Raw genomic sequence first — 14,662 nt, 5'->3', positions numbered from 1 at the left:
CATAGGGATCCATAGGGATCCATGGGGAACCATAGGGAACCATAGGGATCCATAGGGAAACATAGGGATCCATAGGGATCCATAGGGAACCAACGGGATCCATAGGGAAACATAGGGAACCATAGGGATCCATAGGGACCGACCGGGAGATGAGGGACAGCACAGCGGGACTGCAGATGGTCCGACGGGACGGCTGACAGCAGCCAAACAGCGGGACCTGGGCACTGTGTGCTTAGGGAACACGCAGAGGAGAAGCCCAGCGCTGTGTGTCTATGGGATGTTCCCAGCGCTGTGTGTCTATGGGATGTTCCCAGCACTGTGTGTCTATGGGATGTTCCCAGCTCTGTCTGTCCCCGTGTGTGCTGGCAGTGCCGGTGCCGTCCATTCCTGCTGCCAGGGCTGGGCACACAGCAATGTTTCCAGCTCTGTGCTAAAGGGAAGAGGAAAAACAAATGAGGAGTTGAAGTACAAGCGCCTTTTGAGTTGGAATCCTTAACACGTATGTTTAAAATGTTTTCCTTAAGTTCAGTGCAGGAAGGTGTAGGCTGGATGTCAGGGGTAGTTCTGTACTGTGAGTGTTGAGGTGCTGGAACAGATCCGAGGGGCTGTGGATGCCCCGTCCATCCTGGAGGTGTACAGAGCAGGTTGGACGGGGCCCTGGGCAGCCTGTGCTGCTGTTACACGTGGAGGTCGGCACTGCTGCCTGCAGCGGGCTGTGCTGGACCTCGATGATCCTCACGGTCCCTCCCAAGTCACGCCATTCAATGATTCCATGATATTTCCAGATCCACTCCTTTCAAGGGGCTGCAGAGAGGTGATGTGTCCCATCCTCCCGTTCTGCATCCCAGTCTCCGCCACAAACTCCACTCTCGCCATCCTCCGCCGTGACACCACTGACACCACTGACACCATTGACACCACTGACACCACTGACACCATTTCGGGGTGGCGGCTCCGGACGGCAAATGGCGACACGGGGCGGTCCGTGCACACGGAGCCAACACGCCCCGTCCCGCTGTGCGCAGCTCCGCCCGCTGTGCCGTGCGGGGCGGTGCGGGATGGCGGCGCGGAGGGCGAGGGAGGGAGATCCGCGAGCTGGATTCAGGCGGGCGGAGGAGCAGAGCAGCGCGGTGCCCTACGGGCTGATCCGGGCGGCCAGGAAGAGCGGGCAGCTCAACCTGGCGGGACGCGGCCTCGGAGACGGTGAGCGCGGGGACACGGCGTGTGGAGCCGGCGGGATGCGGGACGGGCCGGGGCAGAGCCCTGAGGAGCCGCCGGTGCGAGCAGGGTGTGATGCGCTGTGCTGAGCGCTGTGCTGAGCGCTGTGCTGAGCGCTGTGCTGAGCGCTGTGCTGAGCGCTGTGCTGGGCGCTGTGCTGAGCGCTGTGCTGGGCGCTGTGCTGAGCGCTGTGCTGAGCGCTGTGCTGGGCGCTGTGCTGAGCGCTGTGCTGAGCGCTGTGCTGAGCGCTGTGCTGAGCCCTGTGCTGAGCGCTGTGCTGAGCGCTGTGCTGGGCGCTGTGCTGAGCGCTGTGCTGGGCGCTGTGCTGAGCGCTGTGCTGAGCGCTGTGCTGAGCTCTGTGCTGAGCGCTGTGCTGAGCTCTGTGCTGAGCGCTGTGCTGAGCGCTGTGCTGAGCGCTGTGCTGAGCGCTGTGCTGAGCGCTGTGCTGAGCTCTGTGCTGAGCGCTGTGCTGGGCGCTGTGCTGAGCGCCGTGCTGAGCGCCGTGCTGGGCGCCGTGCTGGGCGCTGTGCTGAGCGCTGTGCTGAGCGCTGTGCTGAGCGCTGTGCTGAGCGCTGTGCTGAGCCCTGTGCTGAGCCCTGTGCTGAGCGCTGTGCTGAGCTCTGTGCTGAGCGCTGTGCTGAGCGCTGTGCTGAGCGCTGTGCTGAGCGCCGTGCTGAGCGCCGTGCTGAGCGCTGTGCTGAGCGCTGTGCTGAGCGCTGTGCGCTGTGCTGAGCGCTGTGCTCTGCTGCTGTCATTGCAGTGCCACAGCACGTGTGGAGGATCAACGTGGACACCCCGCAGGAAGCCCAGCACAACGTGTCCTTCGGTGCTGCTGAGCGCTGGTGGGAGCAGACCGACCTGACCAAGCTCATCCTGGCCTCCAACCAGCTGCGGTCCCTGTCTGAAGACATCCAGCTGCTGCCCGCACTCACCGTGCTGGATGTATGTACCAGCATCAGTTACAGTAAGATCACAGCATCACTGTGCAGTGTGGGACAGCATGGCTTTACATCCTTGTTTTCCATTTCGTGCAGCAGTGGATGTGTAGAAGCAGTGCTGGTGTATTCCCAGGGCTGCTCCCTATCTCCCTGCTGATACAGTGGTTTGCACACAGGCAGTGGGTAATGTTGTGCAGGAAGGTCTGAGGAGCCCAATTGTGAGCGCTGGAAGAGCTGCTGCTGCGTGCAGACACCTGTGATGTGCTTCTGCACACCTCATACCAAATAACGTGACCTCTCAGGGCTTACTCTCCATTAAGTAGAACCTTACGAGACTGGCAGTTGAAGTGCTGCTGTTGGTAACTGTACAGAGGAAGGAATGTGCACAGGTGTAGAGAGTGGACTGAATGGCACAGAGGAGTGTACACAGGTGTTGATGCACAGAATAACTTTGTGCACGAGTTCAGCTTTGTTGCAGAGCGGGTGGGAGAAAACCTGCAAGGTGTGACTCAGTAAGTGCTGCCAAACTTTTACCTTCCAGGTCCATGATAATCAGCTGACAGCTCTGCCTTCTGCCTTGGGACAGCTGGAAAACCTGCAGAAACTTGATGTCAGGTACTTGTTACAAACGTAGAGCACTGCTTTTCAAGATGCACACGAGGGATTGTAGTAAAACAGATTTAATTTTCAGAAAAGTCAATTAATTTATTTTTTAAACAGAAAACGGGTATTGAGAATTATATGTTTTGGATTGAAACTAATGATCTGAGGTTTGTCAAGGTAATTTTGACTAATACTCAAAACCCACAGTCTTATTTGGAAGCTGGGTACTGATACTTGGAATAGTCACACAAAAGCAGCATTGACAGTCATTTGCTTCAGTATGGGAGCTTTCTTTGAAAGGAATAAAAATGCTTTTTCCTGACTATATAGATTGGAAATAGCCATAGATATCATATGGGCTGTAACTTTCATGTTGTTCTGTTTGCAGATGTTTGTACATGAGGAGAGGGCGTGTTTTTGTCTGTGAGCCCTGCCATGAACAAACATCAGGTGCAGCTGGAATATTGTAGATTCAGATGTGGATGAAGAGTATTCTTTAACAAGGAAATTGATCTTCTCTTAGGCAGCTACTCCATTGTAGAGGGCTGCAATAGTTGTAAGAGGGAGATTTCCTTAAGGGTGATGGCGTCCTGTGCAGCACGCCTACATGCACGCTGTGATGTGGAAATGTTTTGCAGATGCAACAGACAGTTAGTCTGTGCCAGGTACAGAGTTATGGGATGCATCAAATATTGGGTGTGCTTCTTACTTGCTCTGGGGTCTGAAAGTCTGCATCTCAGATGGTTGTGCATGTAGTAACCCCAGTTGGGGCAGCATCACGTGTAGCAGAAGTTTCTATGTTTATTCTCAGATCTCTTAAACAATTGTTAATTCTCTTTGCTTTCCACATTTGAATGCAAGCCACAACCAGCTGAAGAGTGTCCCGGAAGAACTGCTGCAGTTGTCGCATTTGAAGAGCCTTCTTCTACAGCACAACGAGCTGAGCCACCTGCCAGATGGGTTTGGACAGCTCGTCGGTTTAGAAGAACTGGTAAATTACAACTTATTGACAAACACTGGTTTGTTCAGAAACACCCACCTAGCTGTGTTTTACTGCTAATTGAAAGAGAACTCTTAAAACCTTACAAATATTCAATAATTCATGGTGCTTATCAGCTGTTATGTCTTTGTGTATGTGCTTGCAACCAAGTTTTGATTTGGATTTTCCAAATATTTTAGGAACAGTCAGGTCCCCTGTGACCTGTCTGTCATGGGAGACTTATCTCTTCCATTCACATTTCTACCAGGGAAATCCTGGAGGTGTCAGCAGTCTAGTTGCAATATTCTGCCAGTAATTAACTTTGTACCAGCAGTACCCAGGGGATAATTTAAACGCCTCTATTTATAACCTCTTTCTCTTTGCTCTTCAGGATCTGTCCAACAATCATCTTACAGACATTCCAACAAGTTTTGCTTTGCTCATTAACTTGGTGCGACTCAATTTGGCTTGTAATCAACTCAAAAACCTGCCTGCAGATATCAGCACAATGAAAAGTGAGTGAGTTTCCTCGGGTTGTTAAATGTCAGACAGCCGGTTCTGTAGTTATGTTCAGAAATACATTACATAATATTCCAGGTTATGAAAGTAGGTTCTGAGGAGTTTAAAGTCTTCTCAAGAGGACTGGCTTAGAATTATTTAAAACAAAACAAAAAAGCTCCCATGTATCAAACTGACGTCCTTCTGTAGTTGGTATTGCTTGACAAACTACAGGGAACTACTAGAAAAGTGTAAGCATTAGATACCAATACTTCTGCAGAAAATTATTTCTATTTTCTTTTATTATTCTGTAGACTTAAGACAACTGGATTGTACGAAAAACTACCTGGAAACTGTACCTTCTGAGCTGGCAACTATGGCATCTTTGGAGCAGCTGTATCTGAGAAAGAATAAACTGCGTTCCTTGCCAGAACTTCCTTCGTGCAAATTACTGAAGGTGAGGTTTGAGTTGTTGCAGTGCTGTTAATGTGTTTGCAGTGAGCTTCTGGAGTAGTGATTGTATATTGTATGCATTGCTCACATACAAGTGATCGTGAATTGCTGCAGTCAGAAGTTAATAAATCTGTGTGTAGAACTCTATTTAATACGTACCCGTTTGCATTTAGTCTTACTGTCCAAATGTGTTACTCATGTAATAGCTATGTGTTCAGGCCAATTGGATGTTTGTGTCACTGGCTATATAACTGAAACCCAAATCCATCTCAGAATGTAGATGCCATAGTTCAGCATAACTCCAAACTCTGCACTTATTCCAGCATTTTCTGTCACAGTTCCTGCTGGTATGTGAGGTTGTGTATTTATATAGCACATCTAGCAGCAAATGTCTCTTCTTGGTTTAAAGAACCATTTGGGACTGTGAGCGATCTTTGTCTCCATAGGAATTACATGCTGGTGAAAATCAGATTGAAATACTAAATGCAGAAAATCTTAAGCACCTGAATTCTCTTTCTGTGTTGGAACTTCGAGACAACAAGATAAAATCAGTTCCTGACGAAATCACTCTACTCCAGAAGCTGGAGCGACTTGACCTGGCCAACAATGATATCAGTAGGTAATAAAGAAATGCATGTGTCTGTGATGAGGCCTTCCTCGTGGCATCTGTGGATACACCATGTATAGGTGATGTATTTCAGTTATTGAAAAAGGCCTGGGCTGTAAAATGAAGGCTCCATTTCATTGGTTTGGAAATGTTGCCTTTCTTAAATGTGAGATGTTCCGTATCTTTTTGTTAGAATCCGAGCGTCAGAATACCAGGCCTTCTGTCAAACAATTGCCAGTGCTTGGGATTTGTACTGAAGCAGCTCTGATCTGAAATGGGTTGTTTCTGTTTGCAGATTGCCTTACACACTGGGGAACCTTTCTCAGTTGAAATTCCTGGCATTGGAGGGAAATCCTTTGAGAACCATTCGGAGAGACCTTCTGCAAGTAAGCTCGTTTAGATAGTACAGGAAAGCTGGTGATGTTGCAGTCACCGTTCAAACAGTGAATTTCTTCTTCAAGCATCATTATGCTGTAGATTTTTAGAGAAGGCTGGGTTCATTTGAATGGTTCTTCCTTGCTCTTGGAGCTGGCCAAGGAACTTCAGATGAAAAACTAAGAATATGGAGCCTGCAGTAGTAACATGGGGCTGGGAATTTTCAGCTGGAATAAACACACAAAGTTCTAAAGAAACAAGGACATGAAGCTGTTGCAAACAGGGTTTTTCTACAGGAGCAATTGGGTAGCTTTTATAACCAGCTGTGCTATGAGCTCCGTTTATGGGACTGAAATTGTTGGTCTTCATTGTCAGAACAGCTGTGTAAATACTGGCTGGTAAATGCTTGTTGACATTTTGTTCCTTCTTCCTTCCTTTCTTTTTTTCTAAAGAAAGGCACCCAGGAACTTCTGAAATACCTGAGGAGCAGAATCCAAGGTATGTTGCTTTACTGAGTCACATCTGCAAGAGAATCTTTCTAAGAAATTAAAATGTTGCCAGTTTCTTCCAGTTACCCTGCAATGACAGGTTTCTGTACTCAACAGTTTGCTCTGTATTTCTGTGCTGTTCCTTTTCTTACTCTGTTGGATAACATAACATTCTTTACGGAGAGTCATCACTTAGAAAAGCGACATTAAGTATTTTTCCCAGGTCCCTGTGTGTGTTTTGGATGAAGAATTCAAGTTGTTTTTTGTTTGTTTTTTTTTCCCTTGGACATCATGGGAATTTCCATAATAGATTCTTCATTTGCAGCTTGCTGTCTGTTGGATTTGCCACAATTTAGAAGTGTAGCTGAGACTTTGCAAAGGTATCATGTGGTATTTGTTCATGTGATAGTGTGGGCAGTACGGTCCCGCAGTTCCCTTTTAATTTGGGGGGGGTCTTGGTGATACACGTAGGAAAATTGTATTGGGAATGATGTGTGTGACTTATGATTGGGCTTTCTTGCCATCTGCCAGAGGATGGCAGCATTAATTGGGTTACTGCAGCATGTAAAATTGCTTCAAAGTGTCCAATTCCACACAAATCGGATGTATTAATGACTTTGCAAAAGTGAACTGGATGCTTGAGTACGTACTTAAATGCTCTTCTGCTAACCTGTGATAGTTTTTATACTTGAGGATGACAAAACAAGCTAAGGTCTAGCATGGATTTTAGTGTATGTGGTTTTATCGTACATTTCTGAGCATTTAAGAGGAGCTAAACCAGGAGCAGCAGCAGACCCATGCATGCAGAGGCTTAGATTGAGCAAGGGCCTCTAACCTTGTTGGTCTTCATGAAGGAATTACTAGTTGGGCATAGGTGCAAGTTGGTAGGCTTTAATTCATGAATTTCTTGTAGCATCCTTCATTTAGTGGCAATTAGATTTATCATACATTTGGGCTTCTAGCGAAGCTTCACCATTCTGAAGTGCCTGTGAGTTCCGAGGGGATAATGCCACAGCCTGGATGTACAGAACAAGGTTATGTGACTGTTCTGTGTTCCTTCCAGATGACATAACCAGCCCAAACGAAGAGCCTCCTGTGACAGCCATGACTCTCCCCAGTGAGTCCAGGATTAATGTGCATGCCATAACTACACTGAAATTACTGGAATATAGGTATGTGGTTTGAAATATTACCTGTTTCTAGAGCTGGAAGAAAGCTTTCCTGTAACTTTTAAGATTAACTTAATGATAGATACCAGCCCGTCTACAGATTCTGCTGTACTGATGCATTTTGCACTTACAATTTGGGTGTTCAGGAGTAGGATTTAAAATGCCATGTTTCATAGTTCCATTCTTTTTAATTCACTGAAATACTTCATCTTTTCAGATGCTTTTTTTTACACTTCCTTAGTTAGTAACAGTCAGTCTCAGAACATGTCACATATTATCAGTTTGTTCTTAAATTAACTAATGATTTAACTTGTTAGGTTAGGAAGGGGTGAGAAAACCATAAAATCCATACTTGCTGAGAACTGCCAGATAAAATGCACAGTTCTGCAAAGAGCTGGAATGCTGAAAGGACGTGACTGTAGTGAAAGGGTTGGGATGGCTTTAGTCACTGTAAATGTTCAGGAGGTCCAAATTCAGTGCTTACATGAGCTGCACATCACTGCGGGGGAATATTTTCTCATCTGTGGGGGAAACCTGTTTAATACCTATCTGCTGCAGTTTCTGGCCTAATATAGGGCATGTGTGCAGAGGTAGTGACCTAATTCAGCTCTTAATGAATGTTCTTAAGCCAGCTAACAGGTCAGGTTGTCGGGGTGAAATGACATTATTGCCCAGATGACGTAGTGTGGTGCAGTGATCGGTTGGCTTTCTCATTAACAGTCCTTTGAGGACTTCAGTTTGTAGATACCCATGTATCCGTTCTGCTGCTCATCATTTTCTCAGTGTGTCTTGTTAGTAAATGAGAGATGATGAACTTGTTACTTAGCTACCTGCCTTTATTGCTCAGTGAGAAGCAGGTGGCTGTGATCCCTGATGACGTGTTCAACGCGGTTGGAAGCAATCCTGTCACCAGTGTCAACTTCAGCAAAAACCAGCTGGCTGCCATTCCCCCAAGGTACTTCTGTAGAGATCGTTCTTTACATGCTGCTTTTTTTTCCCATTTTGTTCCTCAGCATCTTGTGTTGGCTTTGGTTTGTTTTTTTTTCCTAATCGAGGATGTTTACACTTTTTCCTCTGTATGTGTACAAACACACACAGAGAATATAACAGGGATGCTGAATAATACACTGGCATTTCTAGTGTGAGTGGCATGCAGGAGGGTCCATTCATCTGCATGAAGATCTCAGTAAAATGAAGCTTGGCTGTATTCAACAGTGCTTTCATTGTACGTTGTCCTTTGTACTGCACTATTAAGCATTATCTAAATGAGTAAGGGCAGACTCCAGTGTGACTTCTCATCATAATCAAGTGGTGTACTTAACTACAGTCTAGTATTGTTTTCTCTACAAAGTGGTCCTCTCATGTGAAGATAATGCATGTGTAAGCTGTGAAATGATAGCTTTGTGCTAGAGAAGAGGTCCTTTTAGGATTCACTTTCTTCAGACAGCTTTTCTCTTTTTTAAGGAAGCCTGAACAATTTCCATGCCATTTTGCTTGATAGGTATTGGTCCCATCCCATAGCATTGGATGCTTTTGCACTTGTTGCTTCATCTCAAGGAAGAGCCTCCTGCTGACAGCAGTGGTAACAAATACTGGTGTTGTGCAGGAAGGAGCCTCACTGCATTCTGTAACCCTAAGAACAACTTGTTTTTAAAAATACCACTGCATTTGTGTGGGTGACTTTAATTCTTGGACACAAATGCACTGAACAATTAACCTTTAGCACATAGAAATTAATGAGGTGTTGTCTATTATAGAAGAAAAATCTCTTGTTGGTACAGTTTGGTGAAGGAATGTTGAGCCTCCCATGCTTGTTTGCTGTTAGAGGCTCCTCTGCACAGCAGGGAGGAAGGTGTAGGTGTGTGTTCTCTGCTAGGTGCCAAGGAATGCAGCGACAGTCCAGATGGGAGAGATAGATATTTAGTTTGTTTAATTGCCTTTTGCTTCTAGTGTTACAACAGAGGTTCTGTTACAGAGATTCAGCAACTAAATTTTTGAGCTCTTAAATACTTTACATCAAAGCATCTTGATATAACATTCCTTTCACAGGATGCAGTGGGGCTGAGGCTGTATTTCCTGCAATTTGTAACAGCAGAAGTGTGGAACAGAAAGATGGTACAAAAGAAATAGTCTCTTTCTGTATGACTGCATGAAGAAGATGGATAACATTTTGTTGAGACATTCACAGGAGATGCCAGTGATGGTCATTTGTGCCATAATTTCTGAAATCTTTCTTAACTCCTTTCAAAAAAACAAGCCTTCATAGCAAAACTTAGTGTCCTGATCTGTGAGAGGAAACTGACCCTTCTACAAGCGTTAGTAAAGTGATTCTGAGCTTTGTTTTTACATCAAGTGTAAGAATCCAGGACAGGCTGTTTTCACAGGTAAAATTTCCACTCTCCAAATGGCTTCTGAAATGTCAAGAGCCAGAGGAAGTTCCATGATCTGTAGAATTCTAGAATAACAGTTTTTTCAGTAACTTGGAATGCAAACATGAGCTTCCATAGTAAAAGTATATTCATGTTGGGTTTCAGGATCGTGGAGCTGAAAGACTCAGTCTGTGATGTCAACTTTGGCTTCAATAAAATCTCCTCTGTTTCCTTGGAGCTGTGCACGCTTCATAAATTGACACATTTGGATATCAGGTTTGTGATGAGTGTTGGACTTCCTTTCCCAGTGACTTGTTTTCATGCCTCTTTAAACCAGCCATCTGTTGCAGTGGAATAGCAGTAGTGAAATAATGTTTCATTTCCCAAAAGGGCTCCCTGCCAGTTGAATGACCAGCAGATCTGAAATAGAAAGTGGCCCAGATTTAAGCATCAGTTAAAGAGAAACACAGAAAACAGTGGGCAAGCTCTAAGACTTGCTGTGGTGAAAGGTCTTGTGTCAGGCATTGAAAGCTTCTCAGGGAGGTTAAGAGTGATATTTAGAAACAAAACAGAAAACAATTCTGGGAATAGATGTGGGAAGTATTACAGTGAAGGTATCAACTCTGGTGTTTTACCTGGAACTGGAGCATCTTTCAATGAATAATTTTCCTGTAATGAATCTTCATGTCACACTCAAAGGATGCCTTGTTTGTCTGTACAAACCCATCTTCTTTGTATGGAGCTTCTGAATGGCTTCCTTTCCACAACAGGATGAGTTTGTTGGAGCCAATGGATATCAGGTGCCGTGAATTTTCAAGAGGTGTAGGGTTATCTCAGCAATTGACCTTGGCACCAATATGGGACTGTTTCATAAACTTCCCTCTGAGACCCAACTTGCTGAACTGCCAGGCGTGTTTCTGGAATTGTTAGGTGCTCAGAAATGTTTGGGAGTCCTTAGAGAACAGGATTTCTGTTTCCTTACTGCTAAACTTGGGAATATGAACTTGGTTTGCCATCTTGATCCATTTTTAGTGATCTTAAAGAACTCGTTAGCTCCGATAAACATGGGTGTTCTTCATCTGAATTCTTACCTAAAACTTCTTAGAAGTTGTTCATTATTCTTTATCTTAATTTGATACACAGAAATAATGTTTTGACGTCTTTACCTGAGGAAATGGAGGCACTGACAAGACTACAAGTAATAAATCTATCTTTCAATAGGTGAGCAACTATTTCAGTTGTTTTTTTTTAATAACAATAAAAAGAATTCAGTGTGATTTTAATGTGAGGTAAGAATGAGAAAGAGCTTCAGCTAACTGTGAGCTTAGAACAGTTGAAGGGAATGTGCATCTTTACACAGTGGTGGCATATGCTTGGAATTTTCTATCACAGGTTTTGGAGAGAGACAGCAGAAGCTGGTTAAAAAAGGGATTAAACAGACCTGTGGGCAATATAACAGAAGTGGATGCCAGCGGGACCACCCTGTAGCACCCATAATACATCAGGTCCAGTGATAAGAAAAACAGCAGGGCAGTGGTGTCCCTGAGCAGTCCTGCAATTGCTCACACTGCTCTCTTCTTTGCACTGCAATCACTTTCTGTGTGACAAGCACTGCCACTCACGGTCATAAAATGGGTGGTCTTGGCCTGTAGTTCTGCTATGGGTGCTGAGCTGTCTATGGTGCAAATTCCATCCAGTTTTTTGGCTTTTTTAAATCAGTTTAAACAGCAGCACATGTAGATTTTTACTTTCAGTTAACAGTGCTGAAATACTGTTTAAAACATTGTTCGTTTTATTGATCACCCTATTTCTGACTTTCATCCCTTCCTTCTGAAGATTTAAAGTATTTCCCAGTGTCCTTTACCACATCCTCACACTGGAGACCATCCTGCTCAGTAACAACCAGGTGGGGTCTGTAGACCCTCTGCAGCTGAAGAAGATGGAGCAGCTCGGGACGTTGGACCTTCAGAACAATGACCTTCTCCAGGTGCCACCTGAACTCGGGAACTGTGAGTCTCTGAGGTGTGTATTGTAAGTGGGGACTTGTTTTCTAAAAGCATATTCTGCCTGGTATGTCAGTATGAATTAAGGTAGCAGAAGTTAAAATCATTCTGGAAGAACAAAAGAGGGCTTAAGGATTTCAAATGATTCTTATCCCCATATACAGTGTGTGAATGTGCTGCAAGAAGGAAAAGCCTGAGTACGAATAACTGCACATCTCTGTCTTTCCAGGACGCTCCTTTTAGAAGGAAATCCATTCCGTACTCCCCGAGCAGCCATTCTGGCAAAAGGAACAGCTGCAGTGCTGGAGTACCTCAGAAGCCGGATCCCCACTTGATGGGCTGTTTCCCTGTGCAGTTCTGAATGGAAAGCAGAGTATCATCCTGTCTGATGCAATCACATCCCTTCCTGGTTGTTTGTGAGCTGTTGGTCTGCCCTGGGCCATAAAGCATTCATAACACTGTTCTTAGTTTGCATGTTAAGAAATTGTTCACCGACAAAATATTTTCCACTCAAGGCTGCATGTCTCAGGAGTGCATTTCAAAATACCACAACCTATGTTTACACTTTTTGTAAGGAAGGATGCAGCTGGAAGCTGCATTTAGTAATAGAGACAATGTTTTTCTACAATTAAGCCATTTTGTTGTTTTTTTTTTAAGGATTGTAAACACCAAAGTAATTGAGCAAAAGGGGGAAATAAGCTTTCTGATTCTTGTATACCTGTTTTATAATCTCCTGTAGGGTGTTTGGTCTCTCTTCACCGCTGCCTCAGTCCATTGGTTGCTGGTCTGTACATGGAAAATGCCTGAACCTTTAAACGTGATGAATACGGTGTGAAATGTCCTGCAGACTGTGTGCATGTCCCATGTGAATGTGAGCAAAACATGGCTGATGTTGGTAGCTGCACTGAAACAATAAACGTTTGCTGTTGGATATACGTTTCGTTTCTAAGTCTTTATGCTGTGATTGAAGTTTTTAGCCAGTAACATACAGACATTCAGCTTTTTTATTTAAATGCACTTCACCATCATGAAAATGATCTCAATTAATAAGAGCAACGCAGCATGGAGGACAACATAAAGGAGGAGTTACTTGGTGTTAGTCTGTGACTATCATTTGTTGCTTCTCGCAGGCCTATGGACATGGAATGGAAGCAGATTCCACGTGGATTTCCACTGCTAAGGTTTTCTGTTTGTTGGCTTTTTAAACTGCACTGAGTGCTTCTGTTGTGTGGGTACAGGCGCTGCAGGTTGGGCCTCTGAACGAGAACTAATTGCAGACCCTTCACTTCTCAATCTGAAATGAAATTTAACAGAAGAAAAAGCTTTAAAGTAAAAGGCATCTTTGCATCTGGGAACAGAACCGTACCTCATTCTTCCATTCCACGTCTGAAAGCAAGCTGACGCCAAATGGGTGTGCTGTGTGTTTTTTATCAAGTAAAATGGATAGGCTGAAAGCATTTTCATTTCCTCCACTTGTTCTTGCTGTAAAGATGTAATATGGCTTAGAGTTGAACACCTCGGGTCTTGGATGTGACCAGAATTAACATCAAACTGCTCTTCCTTATCCTCAGGGTCTTCAAGCTTAGCGAGCGCCTTTCAGCAAGAGTGATGACGTCTGGTGCACCTCACACAGCAGCAGGGGCTGAGACATGGTAGAAAAGAAGCAGGCCTGGCCCACACGTCCTGGGGGACCCAGAGTTGGTACGTAGGGTGAGAGAGTGACGGGGTGCCTGAGTGGAAGGGAGCAGGGCAGCGGCGTTCCTGCAGTTTTGTGCAGAAAAAAGAATGGTGATTAAGAGCCAGAGCTGTTCTTGAGTTGAACTAATCGAGAGCTGTTCTGTGCTTACGTGAATGGCTGAACTGCTGCTGCTGACCCTCGGTTTGGTTCCTTCTGTGCGAGGCAGTAGTGGAAGTCGCTGTAGCACGTGCTGGGCTCTTCTTTGTCTGCATGCGGCCGCTCCATGACCATACGTGGTGTCCCAGCAGCAGTGATGTACAGAACACGTGCAGCCCCTGGGCGCTCAGGTCTTTCTCTGATGTACCCTGTAGTTAAAGGGCCTCTTTCCCTGAAACAGCCCTGAAACATTATTGTGTTTGCTGGCAGGGCCAGTGAGGCTGTGAGGTTAGAGGTGAAGGGGAGCTCTGGAACACTTACAGAGATAACAACCATCTCGTTTTCCATCACTTGCAGAACAGTGATTTGGAAAACTCGGGTCCTTTCCAATAGTAAAAGATGACAAAAGTTAATTACAATAAGGTGACGTTTTTATTATTTATACAATAAAGAGACTTTTTCTTTTTTAATGTTATTCAAAACACTTCTTTAAATACTGAAAAAGTTGGGTACACCAAAGCCGAAAAATGGCTCTGCTATACACTGCACAGCATTGTTTTAGTCCCTGTATTTGTTTTATGTACAGAAGCATCTGCAAAATGCATTCTAAACACAATATGCACCTTACGGGTCAGTGTCATACAGGAAAGAAAACTGGAAGGATACAACCTGCGTGTGCAAATTAACCGACTATATCATGATATAATTGATTGCACTGAGTCAAGAGATTTAAAATAGAATTTTGAAGTACCTTTTTGCACATAAAATGAAGCAGCTTTCAAGTTCAGTAAGTCTTTATACTGCAAAAAACATTAAGTACATTCACAATCTATGTTAATAAAGTAGTAAATATTTCTTCATTCAGCTTTATTTACATTAATACCGTAATTAAACTGAAAAGTACAGTTAGTCATTTGTAATATAGCAATCTTTTAACACATACAAAAATGACCATTTTCTGTATATAATTTAAGCTCAAAATCACAATTATCTCAAAATATTAATTACAATACAGCCATCTCCATCATAATTAAACATGTCTTTTATAAAATGGTAAAATTTTTAATAAAGTAAGCTGTTGGTTCTGAACTGGATACAGTACTCACGAGTAGAAAACTTAACCCATAA

At 44.4% G+C, this 14,662-nt stretch overlaps 2 protein-coding genes across 3 annotated transcripts; one reads left to right on the top strand and one right to left on the bottom strand.

Annotated features, from left to right (window-relative positions):
- The first annotated feature begins 1,053 nt into the window (after positions 1-1,053).
- LRRC40 (leucine rich repeat containing 40) lies at positions 1,054-12,631 on the top strand. Of its 2 annotated transcripts, none has more exons than XM_015870876.3 (15): positions 1,054-1,203; positions 1,979-2,160; positions 2,698-2,771; positions 3,621-3,750; positions 4,130-4,253; positions 4,551-4,693; positions 5,136-5,308; positions 5,592-5,682; positions 6,124-6,169; positions 7,223-7,331; positions 8,176-8,283; positions 9,863-9,973; positions 10,841-10,918; positions 11,534-11,719; positions 11,930-12,631. In XM_015870876.3, the coding sequence occupies exons 1-15, from the start codon at positions 1,059-1,061 to the stop codon at positions 12,033-12,035; spliced, it is 1,806 nt and encodes a 601-aa protein (XP_015726362.1). In that variant the 5' UTR covers positions 1,054-1,058; the 3' UTR covers positions 12,036-12,631. The 2 variants fall into 2 exon arrangements, with proteins under 2 accessions (XP_015726362.1, XP_015726364.1); XM_015870878.2 differs by having other exon boundaries at positions 1,979-2,182.
- A 495-nt stretch (positions 12,632-13,126) lies between these two features.
- Positions 13,127-14,017, bottom strand: LOC146759093 (uncharacterized). The gene is made up of 3 exons (XM_085512454.1): positions 13,856-14,017; positions 13,548-13,777; positions 13,127-13,461 (listed from the first exon to the last, which is right to left on the bottom strand). Exons 1-3 carry the CDS (start codon positions 13,880-13,882, stop codon positions 13,326-13,328), a joined length of 393 nt encoding a protein of 130 aa, XP_085368580.1. The 5' UTR covers positions 13,883-14,017; the 3' UTR covers positions 13,127-13,325.
- Positions 14,018-14,662: the final 645 nt, after the last annotated feature.

This window comes from Coturnix japonica, chromosome 11, assembly GCF_054131305.1.
Source record: "Coturnix japonica strain WE chromosome 11, WE-NBRP24, whole genome shotgun sequence".
NCBI lineage: Eukaryota > Metazoa > Chordata > Aves > Galliformes > Phasianidae > Coturnix > Coturnix japonica.
The sequence above is the reverse complement of the archived record's forward strand: the minus strand, read 5'-3'. Positions and strand labels throughout refer to the sequence as shown.